The sequence below is a fragment of the Helicoverpa zea genome, chromosome 13 (genome assembly GCF_022581195.2).
Source record: "Helicoverpa zea isolate HzStark_Cry1AcR chromosome 13, ilHelZeax1.1, whole genome shotgun sequence".
NCBI classification, from domain to species: Eukaryota; Metazoa; Arthropoda; class Insecta; order Lepidoptera; family Noctuidae; genus Helicoverpa; species Helicoverpa zea.
Window position 1 is genome coordinate 12,216,234 of NC_061464.1, and position 16,433 is coordinate 12,232,666.

General features: G+C 38.3%; 2 protein-coding genes across 2 annotated transcripts in view; one reads left to right on the forward strand and one right to left on the reverse strand.

The window, feature by feature from the left end:
* Positions 1 to 28: 28 nt before the first annotated feature.
* The window catches only part of LOC124635931 (protein cramped), a 38,758-nt gene continuing 22,353 nt past the window's right edge, over positions 29 to 16,433 (forward strand). The window contains exons 1-2 of the mRNA XM_047171895.1: positions 29 to 191; positions 578 to 654. Coding sequence (XP_047027851.1) covers positions 179 to 191; positions 578 to 654 — 90 coding nt within the window. The 5' untranslated portion in view covers positions 29 to 178. The remainder of the gene's footprint in view (positions 192 to 577; positions 655 to 16,433) is intronic.
* On the reverse strand, positions 1,003 to 15,080 carry LOC124635928 (lipase 3-like). The gene is made up of 8 exons (XM_047171892.1): positions 14,799 to 15,080; positions 4,333 to 4,549; positions 3,992 to 4,103; positions 3,360 to 3,600; positions 3,053 to 3,205; positions 2,762 to 2,843; positions 1,509 to 1,627; positions 1,003 to 1,186 (listed from the first exon to the last, which is right to left on the reverse strand). Exons 1-8 carry the CDS (start codon positions 14,883 to 14,885, stop codon positions 1,004 to 1,006), a joined length of 1,194 nt encoding a protein of 397 aa, XP_047027848.1. The 5' UTR covers positions 14,886 to 15,080; the 3' UTR covers position 1,003.

Consider the following 16,433-nt stretch of genomic DNA (forward strand, 5'->3'; position numbering starts at 1 on the left):
TATTAACTGACAAGTGACAATGTACGTCAAATTGATTTAAGTCAAATGTTACGGGAAAATATGTCACGGCTAAGTTGTTTTTATTTGTGAAATGTTTTGTTTATTTATATTTAATTAATAACTGGGGGATAAATCGTATGTTTTGTGATGATATCTTCACATTCTAACGCTTATTAAAATGCCTAACAAAGGTAAGTTATTGAATAAACCAAAGAAAGTAAGTTAGAAACTACTATGTTTTACAATACATAGCAATCATTACTTAAATATTTATAGGCTCAATCCAGCAGTTCTTTGATAAAAAACTACATTGTGCGTTTCTTAAGAAATGTACATACCATCCTAAATGCTGTAATTGAGCATTTAAGGGAATCATGGCCGAATTACGCCTTACACCCGGCACAACGCCATTCCTAATTTGAGTACCATGAATCCTCATGTCATTTGGTTTTTCACGCTATTCTCTTCATTTGCCGCCCCTAAGAGGGGCCTACTGACTTTTTATACCACTTATTTTACCTATTGCTAGAAATAAGTAGCTAAAGCATAATGTGTAAACATAATTGTATATTTTCAGAAATGAATCGTAACCAGCCTGTAGATACTAAGGTGGCCACACCAACACCGGGTGTTGCTAAAGCTGTTGTTGCCAAGGTAAGATATACTTTATAGAACTACATCAGACTTGAGTAAAAAGTATAGAGGCAACATCTCATTACAGTCTCATTATAGTCTGAGAGATCAATAATGTAGCTTATGTTTATTTTTCAATAAGCTTTAGATCTAGGATCTATAAAGTTGATTCTGGTATAGAGTTACCATAAATGATAGAAGGGTGAGAACAATTTCTGCTATATTATCATACAGGTGCGTTTTAAGATTAGGTTGGAAAAGAGCGGAAAATAAGACTGGTTTTATGTCACTGTCTCCAATCCTAGCTAAAGCTAGGATCGCAGGATTTAAACTACACAATTTCTTTTAAACAGGAAAATAAAATCCTCATTCATGCAATATAATATTTATTGTACAATTGATCTATGAGTTTGATGAGAGGTTTATTAAATATTTTTCCCACATCCTTTGCAAATACAAAGTCTAGGTGATTGAACTTGGGCCAGGAGCAGCCAGGTCGAACCTCTTCCAGGACACCTGTGGACTTCAGCTGGTCTGCTAGCCTCATTATTTGCTGTGGACAAAGTAACCATTTATTATTTTAATGAAAAAGTTCCTACAAGCATAACCTACTTGGGGAGTTGGAGAGAAAATCATTCTCTAGAGAAATATTGTATGCATATAGTAAAATTTACGAATTTATATATGTTTGACATAAAAAAAACAACTAATATTTTAAGAAGTAATTTTCCTAAATTATTGGATTGCTTTATTGTGTCTGTAATGCCTATTGCCCTTATTAAAGTATTAACCCAAAAAACTGTTATACACATATCACACATGTGAACTTCAGCTAAAAAGGCTGTTGATGATATAAAACCAATGAGTATACTTACAGACTTCTCAGTCAATTGATCATTCTCTCCATAGAGTAGAGTAACAGGAACTTTTACATTAGTCAAGTTGTATGGCTTCACTGGGCCAGACAGGCCACCGCTAAATGTGGTGAACACGCCTGAAACAATCGCAATACTTAATTAAGCAATGCCAACCAACAAACAGATTTGTACAATTCAGATCTGTTTTTCTATTCAAAGAAAAACATTCTGTATAAAATAAGACTAGTAACTGATTGCAACAGTAGAAAATTTGGTTTGGATATGTTTTTTTTTTGCATTTTGTGAAATCTTCTAGTTACTTTTATACCTTTTAGAACAGTGGTTCTTAACCTTTTTGACTTGAGGGACCACGTTAACTAAAGTTTGTCGTGCCGGGGACCACCTCATCAGTTTACCTAAATTAGCACTCAATTCTTTATTATTTATCAAAAACAATCTGAATTTTTGGGTCAGTTCTACTCAAAGCTAAACGCATGTCGGCAGTTGTAAGTAAATGCAAATAAAGAAAAACTTGCCTATGTAGTTTCCAAACGCGCGAGCGCGAAATTTTTATCGGACTTAAACCAAATATTACGTAAAATTTAGCCCAAACGTACCTACTTAACGTTTTGTTTGTTGACAAATGCAAAAATAAGGCCCATAATATAGTTTCTGAATACGCGAGCAAAGCGAGCGCGTAATTTTATCGGACCTAAACCAAATATTGTGAATTTCAATAAGGTGAATGTTGTGACGTATAAGGAAGTTCAGGAGTTGGCGCTAGATAGGCGTAAATGGAAGGAGCTGCACCGACAAGAGCTGGGCTCTTAAATTGAAGAAGAAGAAACCAAATATTACGTAAAATTTAGCCCAAACGTACCTACTTAACTTTTTGTTTGTTGACAAATGCCAAAACAAGAGCATACTGATTTTTAAATACACGAGCGAAGCGAGCGCGAAATTTTAATTATTTTTTAAACGGTTTTATTAAGACTCAAAACCAAAATTACGTAAAATGTGGCCCAAACATAAATTTTCATGAATGGGGGGACTAGTTACGACATACCCGATATACGTCCATGCGAAAACCCCGCTCGCAGTTATAAGTCGATAAAAAATAAGTTAGATAACGTATAGCAACGTCGCGAATCTAAGCTTCGCGGACCACTTGGAATGCCTCCAGGGACCACCGGTTAAGAACCACTGTTTTAGAAGAACCTCAACTACATTTTGAACTGCTATATAGGTCAAAAGCAGTTATGTCTGCTTACCAGAAATGGCGATCTTTCCATAATGTTCTAGCGCTCGCCATGACGCTGGCTGTACTCGATACAGGTATATTGGTAACATTTCCTGAAAGCAAAAGTTACAACATTATTATCAATACACCCTGTATATCATTACAGCTTTGCTTCGATAACACAAAACTCTTTCTGTTGTCCTTTACTGGCCCATTGCTGGGCAAAAGCTTCCCAATGGCGATAAACTACTCGAAAAGTTTATTAATGAGCGTAAAACCTTACTTAGACTCGTACTTTAATTAAAAATTTAAGATGGCTTACCAAATCGTTCTGCTCAAAATCTTCGCCGACCAGAGTGTATATGAAGTTGGTGCACAAATCAGTCTCCGGCTGCTTGAGGTTACACAGCGTCGATATGAGGCCCTGCAGGAATTGTGGCTGCAGCGATGTCATGCCTCGAGCTCGCATTACGTTCTGAAATATTCATATAAGTTATTTGTACCTGAAAATATCTTCTAAGTATGAGCCCTCGAACGCAAATTAACTTTCTATTAGTGAAATAATATCTTACAAGTGGTTTATCAAAAGTTCCTCCTAACACACCGAACCATAAATTCTGATAACTTACCACTATATCTAAAGTATTAAGCGCTAAATTGGCAATGAGCTTCATATTGTCCATGTACACAGCCGGGGCTAATGCCACGAAGGCGATCAGCTTGTCGTTATACTCTGGTCTCTGGGAGAACATGATGAAGGAACTGGTGGTGCCCATGGAGTAGCCAACCAGCATGATCTTGTCCAGTCCCGTGATGTTCAAGACTCGGTCGATCATCGCTGGCAGGTCGTATTTACCGTGCTCGTGGAAACTGAAAAGAGACAATTATTATTGTTTACTAACTTCTGCCATCGGTTTCACCCGCATCCCGTGGGATCCTCTGCACGAACCCGGATAAAAAGCCTCTAGCCTTCCTCGATAAATGGGCTATCTAACACTATTTTTTTTTTCTTTTCAAATCGGACCTTGAGATTAGCGCGTTCAAACAAACAAACTCTTCAGCTTTATAATATTAGTATAGATTTTAGCCCGTGTGTTGGCTCTGCGGGATAGACATGCGTAAAACTGGCTAATTTAGGTGAAGCCTACAAGAGATGATGACTTACGTAAATAGAATTATCAATCTTTTAAGATTGATAATTCCCGAATAAGAGACCTTATATAAGTTATATACCTAATGAAATTCTGAAGAAAGAACATACCTGAAATCCCAGAATTTAGGATCATTTTTAGTAAGGTTTGTGTGAGTGGAGTACACGGTGCCTCTCAGATTTCCGAGCCATACATCGTACCCTGCGTCTGCTAGGAGGTACGCTGGAAACAAACATGGCTATTGAAATAATGCATTCAGTCCTACATGGTTCGTCTACTTTATGGAAGGCAAATTGGGGTTAAGAATGCCAATTGATTTATCAACTCTCGTTTGACTGTAAAAAATGTTAAATGTTCTCTGTCGTAAAGATTTGGATGTAATGGGGAATGTTCAAAACCCTCAAGCGCCCAAGCCAAGCCCGTTTGCTTAAATTGCTATTTTCACACTTACAAAGACTTCTCTCAGGCCCCATGATGACGAAGTCACTGCTCCCTCCAAGGAGGCCGTGTATTATCAAGATGGCCTTCTTCCCCTTCGCGTTGAGGTCTCCCGTTCGCCTCGCAGACCGTCTCCCGGCCGGGATCCTGTGCATCTGCAGCACATAGCCATCGGGGGTGGTCACTCGGTGCTTCTCTACGGGGTAGCCTGCTGCTTTGATCAGGCTTGGCTGAGGAAGATGGAGAATTAGGAATTGAGTTTTAGATGAGATAAAGCTGAGGTTATCGATTCTTTCAAAGAAGTATGCAAAAAATTGCCTGTTATTATAATCTACACATTCCTTGGTCGGTCCATCACGCGTGAATGTCTGGATCGATTAAGCTTAAAATAAGAGAGGAGCTAGACCCGGGAGAAGGACATATAAAAGTGTTTGTCACCATCAGGGTACCAGAAGCAGTTATCTCGGGACGCGGGTAAAACCGCGGGCGGAAGCTAGTTATTAATAAAAGTTTCCACTTTAACTTAACCTAATTAGGTTAAAAGACGAACAAAAATACCTAAGCATTGCTGCTAAAGTGTAAACTTCAGCCAGTTTCTTACCTAACTGAAAACGCTTGAATAGTTACAGTTATGATATAACAATGTTTTTTTCTCCCTTTATCTGTGAGATAAATCGATCTCCATTAGCTACGTCTAATTATGCGACTATTATCTCTATAATTATGTCCTATAAAAGAAAACGCTTTAGTTAGTCACATTGTTAGTGTTTCTAGTCATTTTTCAGCCTGAGAAAAAGTATAACTAAGCGTCGGTCTTGTAACAAATATTTGTTAAATTGCTGTTCTGTACAGTCAAGTATTTTTACTAGTTTTAAACTTTTAGAGGTTTATGGCACTCTCGACCCATAGCGTAACACATGAAGACCATTTGTGAAGTGAACAAACCAACAAACACAATATAGTAGATGTAACACAGGAGCTATATTTATTCTGTTATGTAGAATGAGTAAATAAGCATAAAATGTCTCTTAATTTTATGAGCGTTCAGTAAGCAAGGGCATTTTATTGCATACTCAAGTTCTTACGTTTACGAGCTTAATACAAGTAGGTATAGTTATCGGCACGGATAATGAGCTCTCGGCGGATGAGTGGGGATCGCTTTGCGCACCGTAGGTACACTTATGGCGCCCCGCATGGGAAGGGCACCGCCGGGTCCTCGTCGAGGCTTTGGGCGGCGGCGACCTCTCGCGTCCGGCCCTGGTTCAGGCCATGGTCCGGAGCGAGAGGGAATGGGATGCCGTCGCCTCCTTCTGCGAAGCGGTCATGCTCGAGAAGGAGGAGGCGGAACGCAAGAGAGTTCGCACCTCTCATCCCGGCCGCCGCGCTGGACCAGGTAGACACCATGGGCGCCGGGTGTCGCGAGATGACTCCCGGCCACCGTAGGCTTGGGTTTGTGGGCGGTGAGTTCGGGTGGCTCATCGTCCCTCTCTCTGTCTACTTAGACGACAGACCCGTGTCGACGGCGCGCGTTGTTCCACGCGCTCCTCAAAGAGATGTCAGCAACCCCAGCGGGGCCCAGCAGGGCCAAGGCCTGCCGGGGCTGCGGGTTGTTCGAAAGAGATACCGCGGCCCTGGTACATAAAAGGCTTATGACGGAACACGACGGTTTTTAGTCAGTAAGAGTCTGACACTCCCTCTCCGCTGCTAACCCACAGCGGAAGGGGTCATTTGATGATTTTTGACGTCGTTAAAAAAAAAAAGGTACACTTATGGCAATAAACCAATAAATCATTTCTCCCAAGTAATCACCTGCTCAATGTAGATCGATCAGCAGATCTTGAGCATATAAGGCGTATCCATCCTCTGCCGCCGAATGAGTCGCTTGCTGAACCACTAACTTTTGCTGAAGTTGTTCAAGCCATCAAAGAGCAGAAAAATAAAAAAGCAGTTGGCGTTGACAACATCGCCGGAGAACTGCTGAAATACGGAGGGGAGCAACTTCATACTTACATCTGGCAAATTTTTGATCGCATTTGGAACGAGGAAACAATACCACCTGAATTTAAAATATCCCGTATACAGACACTGTATAAAAACAAAGGAGACCGTTCCGACTGCAACTCCTACCGGGGTATATCGCTCCTCTCCGTCCCTGGGAAGATATTTGCCAGAGTTCTTCTCAACCGGCTTTTACCAGTCTCCGAAGCCATATTGCCAGAAACTCAGTTTGGGTTTCGACCTAACAGGGGCACCGGCGAAGCCATCTTTTCCATCAGGCAACTCCAGGAAAAAAGCCGAGAACAAGGCCAACCTTTGTGTATGTGCTTCGTGGACTTAGAAAAAGCTTTTGACTGCGTGCCGAGGGAAGCCCTCTGGACTTTACTGGCAAAATTAGGTTGTCCTGAGAAGTTTGTGAGAATGATTCGCCTTCTGCACGACGAGATGACCTGCTGTGTTACCTATAATGGTGACCAGTCTGAGTTCTTTCCTGTCACCTGTGGGGTCAAACAAGGTTGTGTGCTTGCGCCAACACTGTTTGCTCTCTACTTTTCTGTCGTTGTCAGTGAAGCGCTCAAACAAACTTCTGCTGGAATCAAAATACGTTTCAGGACTGATGGGGGACTTTTCAACCTGGCCAGATTAAAAGCATATACTAAAGTATCTCATGCTCTTATAACGGAGATCATGTACGCTGATGATCTGTGTTTTGTTACCAACTCTGCACAAGAGCTCCAGAACCTGATGACTAACCTTCAGGGAGTCTGTTGTCGTTTCGGTCTAAAAATCAGTGTTAAGAAAACTGAGGTAATGGCAAGCGACTCTCAAGGAGCTACAGAACCTGTCAAGGTAAACATTGGCGATACTGAGCTGAAGCAAGTGAATACCTTCAAATATCTGGGCAGCACAATTACATCCAAGTGTGACCTTGATACCGAAATAAACCATCGCATTAGCGCTGCATCAGCTGCTTTCGGTAAATTACGAGCCAAGGTCTTACACACACATGATTTGAAGCTTTCGACAAAAATCTCCGTTTACAAGGCCATAGTCCTCCCAAATCTTTTATACTCGGCTGAAACATGGGTCCTCTATCGGAAACATATACGGGCGCTGGACCGATTTCATCTAAAGTGCATAAGAGACATTCTGAAAATCAAATGGTCGGATCGGATTAGAAATACCGAAGTGCTACGACGCGCGAATGTCTGCGGCATAGAAGCGTACTTGATGCGGCGACAGCTCAGATGGTGCGGTCATGTTTTACGCATGGATGATGATAGGGTGGTCAAGCGCATCTTCTTTTCTGAACTCCAGAACGGCAGACGGAAACAAGGTGGCCAGTTCTTACGCTTCAAGGATGTTCAGAAAAGACACATGAAAAGGTGCAACATTGATCCTCAGAACTGGGAGACAAAAGCCATTTGCCGCCCTGAATGGAGAGGCCTACTTAAAAATGCGATCAAAGATTTCGAAGAGCAAAGGAAATTCGCACTGGATGCGAAGCGTGATGCTCTTAAGGCTAAAACACCAGTAGCCATTCATTATAACTACGTGGACGGTATCCTAACGTGCAGCCAATGCTCGCGCACGTTTACACATAAAATAGGGTACTGCAGCCATCAAAGGGCGCATAAAAGAGCTGATCATCCTAGTTCTTCTCTCAATGATAACTGAAAGCAGTCACCATAGCCGAAATCGGCAGGGAAGTATATATAAATCATTTCTGCGCAGGTGAAGGTCAGGGCTCAATATCCTTGCCGATGATTATAGTTAGTTGATGGAACTCTTACATAAAAAAAAAAAAAAAAACATTTATATTGTATAAAAAATGGCCATAAAATAAGACGTCCTCCTATGTACTACATAACATAAGGAAAAATGGATGGTACAAGGTCAGTTACCCAAATGTCACCAATTAAAAGATCATTGGCTTTTCTACCAAATAAATAAAAAAATACTTGAATCGATCGATATCTTGAAATTGATGATCGATTGTTTTTGTTTTTACCATTCTGCATCACCTGCAGTAGGAATCACGATGCAACTTGCGTATTCAGCATTCACAACAGTAATAACGTATCTGAATATTACAAATGCAGGTGACATCATTAGGCAAGCGAACTCATGTTAATTTAGACCATAATAATTAAATGAGTCTTTATGGTGTGCCAGCTGTTACAAATTAGCACGTTTCAAGGTTTTCTCAAAAGCTACAAAAAAAATAATTCGTCTAGTATCTAGTCTGCGTACATAAGTTGTTTATGACCCTCATTGCATAACCTTTATTGCACCAATTCTATTAATTCTTAAAAAAAAACTGCCCCATTGTTCCCCTAACTTAATACTTGCGAACCAAAATTATCTCAGCCTTCCTCAGGTTAAGGATCTAGCCAGTTTTAACTCCATATTCCGGCACTATCTGAGATGTTATTTTTTACTAAATGAAATTGTTATTTTTTACTAAATGAAATTGTTATTTTTTACAAACGTTACTATACATGGTCTATGTTTATGTACGGTCTAAAATATTACATAGGTAAGTGTGGTTGTAACAGCTTAAATCTCAGCCTTGAACTGGTTGCCTAGAACCAGACCTTTATTATCAGCTCTAGCCTGCAGGCCTCGACATCGCTAAACGTTCGACGATTTTGCATGGGATTGTCATTAAAGTTGGCAAGTGCCAATTGAAAATACCGACGGTAGCATTACGGCTATTAACATATTAGACGTTTATATTTTAAAGATTACGAGGCAAATGTTTGAGTGTCATTGCATTGCTCTTGTATGGATGATAGATGGGCAACTTTATTTCGTCCTGATTATATGTATTATACGAAGATATTTGGACCTCGATCTCTTTATTTCTTCTTCTCTCCCTTTCATCGTCACGGTCGAGAAGACCGACTCTTTATTACATTCTACTGTTATTATGGGATTTTGGGAATTTACCATACTGAGTCTGATAATATTAGGTATTATTATTCATCAATTCCCTAATTTACGTGGAGTAGGTACCGAAATGGTGATCAAATGGGTCCATTCTGTAGTAGTCATTGTAAGGCTAAAGACTATAAAGCTTAACTGATATATTAGTATATAACTAATGCCTTTTACTTGAGTTAACATAATGTTCTTAAAGATTAAATTTATTAATTGTTATAGAAGAGTCGTGCACATTTGATTATGAAAATTAATTGAAAGAAATTAATTGCTGCCTATTTGCAACACTGCTAATCATTGTTATTCAATGGCATGACTATTATTAGTCATTTTATGTTTTCTTCTTTTAATGTGTCATGTATTATCACAACTTTTATACGATCCATATTCCAGATCCCAGAAAAAAGTATCTAAATAGTCGTCTCCTTCTTCAAGTCTAATCATCAAAATCCTCTCACGGTCGAGCGGGATGGACCGACTTTTGCTGATGCAAACCCATGTTCCTTCTTGACCATTTGTTTTCGATATTCCAGCATGAGAACTGTTCCACTTTATTTTACCGGCAAGGCGAACCCTGGGCGTTTTTAGGTTTTGTTCCAAACAATAATAATCTGCTCAGTAACTGAGTGGTGGAGAAGATAACGTAACTACAAAGTAATCAAAATTCGATTATTATAGAAGCTGTTTATAATCTACCCAGTGGCCACCCATATCTTTGTCTTGTATAAAATCTTTATCAGTCCACGTTCAAGGAAATAAAATAAAATATAACTCATACATTAAAATGGGTGCGTGATATAAATTTGAATGCGGAATTCGCAGGCTTGCGCGCGCATCTTTATGACATAATCAGGTGAAACGTGACGCGAATCCTGCGCACCCATTGTTGTTCTTTTTGTTGCGCACCTTTGTCGTATTAGACAATTATATCGATTGCGTGTGAATATTCGATTAATATAAGTTAAACATGGGAAAATATCTCCAAATGAAGTCTTAATTCACGCGATGATTTTACTAAGTTATGGAAAATATTTTGTTACGCTTTCGCTAATTTTTTTCTTCTCAGAAAAGTAAAATGAAGAAATTAATGGTTTGAGGGTTTAAATTAGTTTTAAGCGCCACCATCACCTCTTCAATTTCAAGTATGCTCTACATCTTCTTGAACTTTTTCATGTTTATTTTGCGGTCGAGGCTATGTTTTTCATCTGTCACCCGTCATACTAATATTCAGTTCTCTCTTATTTTGTTGTTCAGGCACGATGTTCTGTAGGTACCTTTCCTTCATTGCTCTGATTGCTCATTTAATATTCCAGGTGTTTGTTTATTTACTGATATTTATCAAAACTCCGACTGCCGCGTAATTTGAAGATAAAATCTGTCGGTGTGATCGCATGTTTTGATGTACAATAATTGTGATGTGGTCACGATACATTAATTTGATATCAGAACTATATTATATGAAGTGTAACATGAATTTTATAGAGGTTTCACTGGTGGTTGTACATAAAACAAATATTTGGACTGAGAATGACCTAAACAAGCTATGCCATCCCGAAGTTATTTCTTAATTGGTAATTTTCGTAAATAATGCGCATTCGAGCCTAATTAAGGAATATTTTGAAGACACAAAAAATCTGTCAAAGATTTTCTTGTTATCCATACAAATGAAGTAATTAAATTTAAATGGCTACACGAGGTAGTGACATTGTAGTACACTGTCTATGACATAAACTACAAAAGTTGAATGTCTCATCTACCACCTACTATTACCTCTTGTTGTTTCGCGTGAAATAAATAAACTTTGAGCACAGATTATTGAATAATTTGTTGACTTTGAATCTATTTGCACTGTAACAAAACTTATTGTATGTCATGTTAATCATATTGTAAACAGTTAGGCATTAAGTGCAGTCTTGGATTCTGTAGATTTGATTTTTCAAAAGAATCCTTTTATTTAAGACATTTTAAGAGTAGGACATTGTCAAATGCCTTCGCTCCATCTACACCAGAGGCAAGTTCATTCTCTTGCTGACTAGAGCCATCCACCACATTTGATGAATCTAACATAGTTATAGTAAAGAGTCCTTATAAAAGTCCTTTCTGGCTGCCGTCATCAGAAAGGGTAAATTAATGATTTCCCGCTCACCAAAAAAATCCTTTAACCTACATCACATAAATAAAAAAAATATGATAGTTATACATCATAATTATCATAAAATAATAATATATCACATATATTAAATAAAGGAATCAATAAAAAAATAAATAAAAGATCACATAATCCCGTGGTTCTTTCTACATGAATACGTCCATCACTTTAACTTCCATCAGATTAGGTCTCTCTTTTTTGCACCCTAACAGAACCGCGAATCTTCACAGCTGTTCCATACACACAAGTCTATTAAACGGACAAGTTAACAATGACAGGTACTTAACCATTATTAGTAGCAGGTCATCACTCATCGGCCGCGAGCGTGTAATTATCGAGCTATGAAGCTATAAAATATAATTGCTCTTGCAACACAGTTTATCTTATTAACACTGCGTGCATCCTTAAGAGGGACTTAAGTATTGGCGCCTTAGGGACTCGGAAAAAGGTAGACGCTATAACTCCCCAAGGTCTAACTTCAAGATTCGCATTATCATAATCAGCTTAAGTGTTTAAATCGTCTTCCCTCCCACGTCTATGTTGGTTCGTTATGACTTTCTTAGGAAAATTTGAGCCAGGATGTTTCTCCAAAGAATTATGGTTAATGTTGGTCCAGATCTGCGGAAAAAAAAATGGCGTCCACGGCCGATTTCAGCCACGGCGGCTGTTCTCATTTAAGGAGATCAGCCAGCTGCGCAGGACATTATAGTGCACGAGCATTTGCGCAGACACTGGTGCACTCCCTATTCCTTCCCTTTCATAACCCGATGGGACGGCAATCCGACACGACCGGAAAGAGATCAGGCGCAGGACCGACATTTACGTGCTCTCCGATGCACGGTCGAATCAATCACCAACTTCCAGACTACGGGTTGCTTTGTGAAAGTTTAAGAAAACCCACAAAGCGATTTCGGCCCGAACGGGAATCGAACCCGAGACCTCGTGCATGGCAGCCGCGCTTGCGACCACTGGACCAACGAGGCAGTCAAATCTGGGGAAATCAGCTTGAACACAACTTCTACAATAGTACCTGCGTATAACATACGACAAACCAGCTTTTTGTCAGGATAAGACAGAATTACGCTGAAAGCAGTTTTATAAATCGCTGTTTCGCAGTTTGATAAGGCTTCATTTTCAGGAGGTCATGTGTTTAACTAGCCATAAATGGATGGGCACTAGGCGCAAGTCGCTTCCAACCGGTTATTTTGGAAACCAATGGGCCTATAGGCCAAGAGGCCTATGTTCAACTGTGGACATTATGTGACTGAGATCATGATGATTCAAACTTAAATAATTTGCTGTACTTTGCAGAACAATACAAATTACGCTTTATAATGAATGCCCACGGGAAGTGTCTCGCACAAACAAATAATTGTATGCATATTGTAGCTTACAATATGGCATTCCCGTTTGGAGTGTATTTTATTAAAATAAGCTCACGTGCGCCCGCGTCCTATTGTCTTGTTAGTCTTTTATCTAGGGACAATATATGCGGAATTAGCCGTGTTAGTGTTGTTATGTCATATGTATGTATTGTACGTGATTATTATAATTTGCGTATGCAGTAGCTGGGAGCGGCTTATGGGAACCAGATTCGTTAAGGCAAAAAAATTGAAAGTACCTAGAGGTCAAAAATATGATTGTTAAATACAACTTCTATCGTTGGCGATGTCGGGAAAAGTGTAGGTACCGAGTAAAAATCGAGCGTCGTTTTATTATCAATTAATTTGATGTTCTTCTTCTTCGTTTATTTATTTTTATTAATCACGTGTTATCACACGTGCCTGATTAAGTTTTTTGAATACCACAAACTTGTTTCGTACCCGATTATTAGATTAAAATTGAGTAAAAAATAGTATCTTATCCAAAAAGCTAGTATATCCTTGTGTATCTGGTTTGGTTGGATCGCGTAACGAAATCCATAATTTATTTTTGACAAGTAGATTAATTATACTGTCTAGTCCTTTAGTTTTTCTAAAACTGTTGTATGATAAGGATAATATATTGCTTAAGTATGCGTATAATCGATTAGTCTTTAAATTATCATCTTAAGTAAAGATGGCTATTCATCATTTCATTTGCCTAGCCTTTTCTCAACAATGATCGGCTCGGCGTCCAGTCTTACCAGACGCAGCTGAGTGACTGTTTTACAACCCAGTTACCTGGACAAAACGATATCCCTTGAAGAGACTGGTTGTCGTAAAAAGCCATTACTTATAGATAGTCGTGATAGGATAATTTCATGTTAGACATTTTCTCTTTTTTATATAAAACTAGCCGTTTTTCCGCGATTTTACCCGCGTCCCGTCGTAACTACTGCCCCTACCGGGATAAAATATAGCCTATATTACTCGTGGATAATGAAGCATTCGAATGGTGAAAGAATTTTTAAAAACGATCTATTAGTTTTTGAGCCTATTCATTACAACCAAAGAAACAAACAAAAAAACAAAGTTTTCCTCTTTATAATATTAGTATAGATTAAACAGCCGTACAAAAGAGCGCATCTTTAGAAGTTTAATATGTCCATACTTATCCAAGTATATTGGGTGCAATTTGCAGTTCGCAAATTAACTTTTTATTCGACGACTTATCTGTCTTGAGTTCCTACTTATATTATTATTTGTAACTTTTTTTGTTGAAGCGGTTTAATTCAGTATACTATCAGGTTCAAGAAGCCTAGAACTAGGTTCTCAAAAAATAAAGGCTAAAGACACTAATTAAAAATGCGATGGCTTCTTATGATTTTTTTATTTTTAAGGTGTATACATGTCAACGTTGTATATTTGTGTATAGTTATTTAGATTATTATGAAACTGCTTTATAGTTTTATCTGATTAGTAATAATGTGGATTGTGGTGCTATTTATTAGTTCCCGTAAGTAATTTAAAATAAACAAGTAAATATTTATAAAGTTCAAGGTAGTTAAAGCACCCTGCAATCTGCCGTGTGCCGAGTCGCGGTGGCCTATTGGTCAAAGTTGTTACAATTGTTGGGTTCGACCCCAGGTCAGAAAAGTAGCAACTTAACTTTCCTTATTTTTTTAGTTATATTTACTTGCCATATTCATGTTCAATACATTAATGGTTGAGTATAAGTGACGGAACATGCTGAAAAAAACGTGAAGTCTGAAATCACCAAGCTTGTTGATTAAGTATCTTTCCTTTTCTGTATGGAGAAGGTAATATCTTAATATATCTTAAGAATGTCATTTTTACGTTATGTTATGTATGAGATCGATATCCTTCCCACCGTGATACAGTTGGGTTTATAGTTGTTGCCTTATAAGAAAATCACGGTTTATATCTTGTGGAATTTTCATAGAGTTATTGCCCTTCTATTTCACGGTTTGAGATGTGTTTGTATTGTTTAACATTTCATTTACTCACAACTGTCATGTAAGCTTCCTTCCGCAACTCCGCTTCACAGAAAACACCGAAAACCAAGACCAAACATAATTTGTATACAAAACTCATTTCTAATTTTTGACACTGCACTAAATTTAAAGAAGGCCCTTTTATAAAAAAAAAAAACAATGTTCTAATTTCAAATAGCGCTCATTCGCGGCCAGTTCTCATCTCAACACTCGAAACTCGGCCGTCCCTGCAGAGGTTTTTATCATTGAGGCTTTTGCACGCATCCTACGTCAGACGTTCGTGTTATGAATGTGATGCGTATCGCAAGCGCAGGTTATATTACAACGATCGATTTTTATACATAGCATTAGTTTATTTTTTTGAGAACAAAGTCGGCTCAGATGTATCCCGATTGGGCACTTATGAGTCCTCATCTTCGAGCTTTATGGTCATAAAAAGTTTTCGCAGAAAAAGTATTAACAAGGTAAACGATTTTCGATGATAAAATAACAAATAAGAAAAATATTAAGGTCTTTTTATGGCATCCCAAATTAATAAAAACGACGAAACGAATGGGACACAGGGTAAGGTTAGTATAGTATTTAGTTATAGGAAAAGAAAATAAGAGTTGTCGATACCTACATTAAATTTCGGTTTCAATATGATTTTCACAGATCAAAACCTAGTGGGTACACGGCGGTATTGAGGCAAGGATTTAATTCGGACATCCTTATCCTTACCTGCTTTTGCCTGCAATTTCGCTGTCCAAACTGCTTTTCATATGTAAGGATTAAAATGGTGCCATATCCTTCCTCATTCATTGTCTTATCTAATAAAGTGTAAATCAGATTGTAGGTTTAACCACTCACTTAAGCAATTTTCGAAATACTATGTACTTCTTAGGACTACACTTGCATTCATATTTTTTCTTAAATAATTAAGTTAGTAATTCAGTCGTAATAACTTGCCAGCTATCGCAGTTAGACGTAAATTATAGTATCTCCGTAAAGGCCTTAATAAAATACGTATTGTACAACTTAACGTTTTCTTTGTGAGTCAATTTTAAACAATTATGTTAATAAGGCGTGCCATGTGCACATGTGGACGCGTTTGGACTGTTAATATGATCTGTTGTGGCTTCTTGTTTTACGACTCCTCAGTATTTTGTGAGTTTACTAGTAAGTTTGGATATTATAGGCCTGGGAGGTCTTGATGAGCCCAGTGCAAAAGTGTCGGCCGAGTTTGGCCTCGGAAAGCAAAAGGGCTATTGAAAGACCAGGAAGAATCTAATACTTATAAGGCCAATGTCTGGTAGAATATAATAGATCCACCCAATAATAGAATTGTTTAGGTAAATTCACACGTTAAAATAATGTAGGTACAAACCTACAAAGGTAAAACCATATGGTTTTATTGTTGTACTCATACCATAATCTGTCTAATTTCCTGCAGCGAAAATTGTCCCGCGCGAATGAATTTATTTTCCTGTTCAATTACCTTGTAGTAAAAAGGAAATTATTTTTAACAAAACGGTTTATCTGTTTAGTTTTCTGAAACCAAGATAAGAATTAACACATACCTACGTAGGTTAACGCCTAATATCGTCATAAGGACAGAGCCGGATTAACCATATTACACGAGAAGTAATGGCTTTCCCGGTGTCCCCCG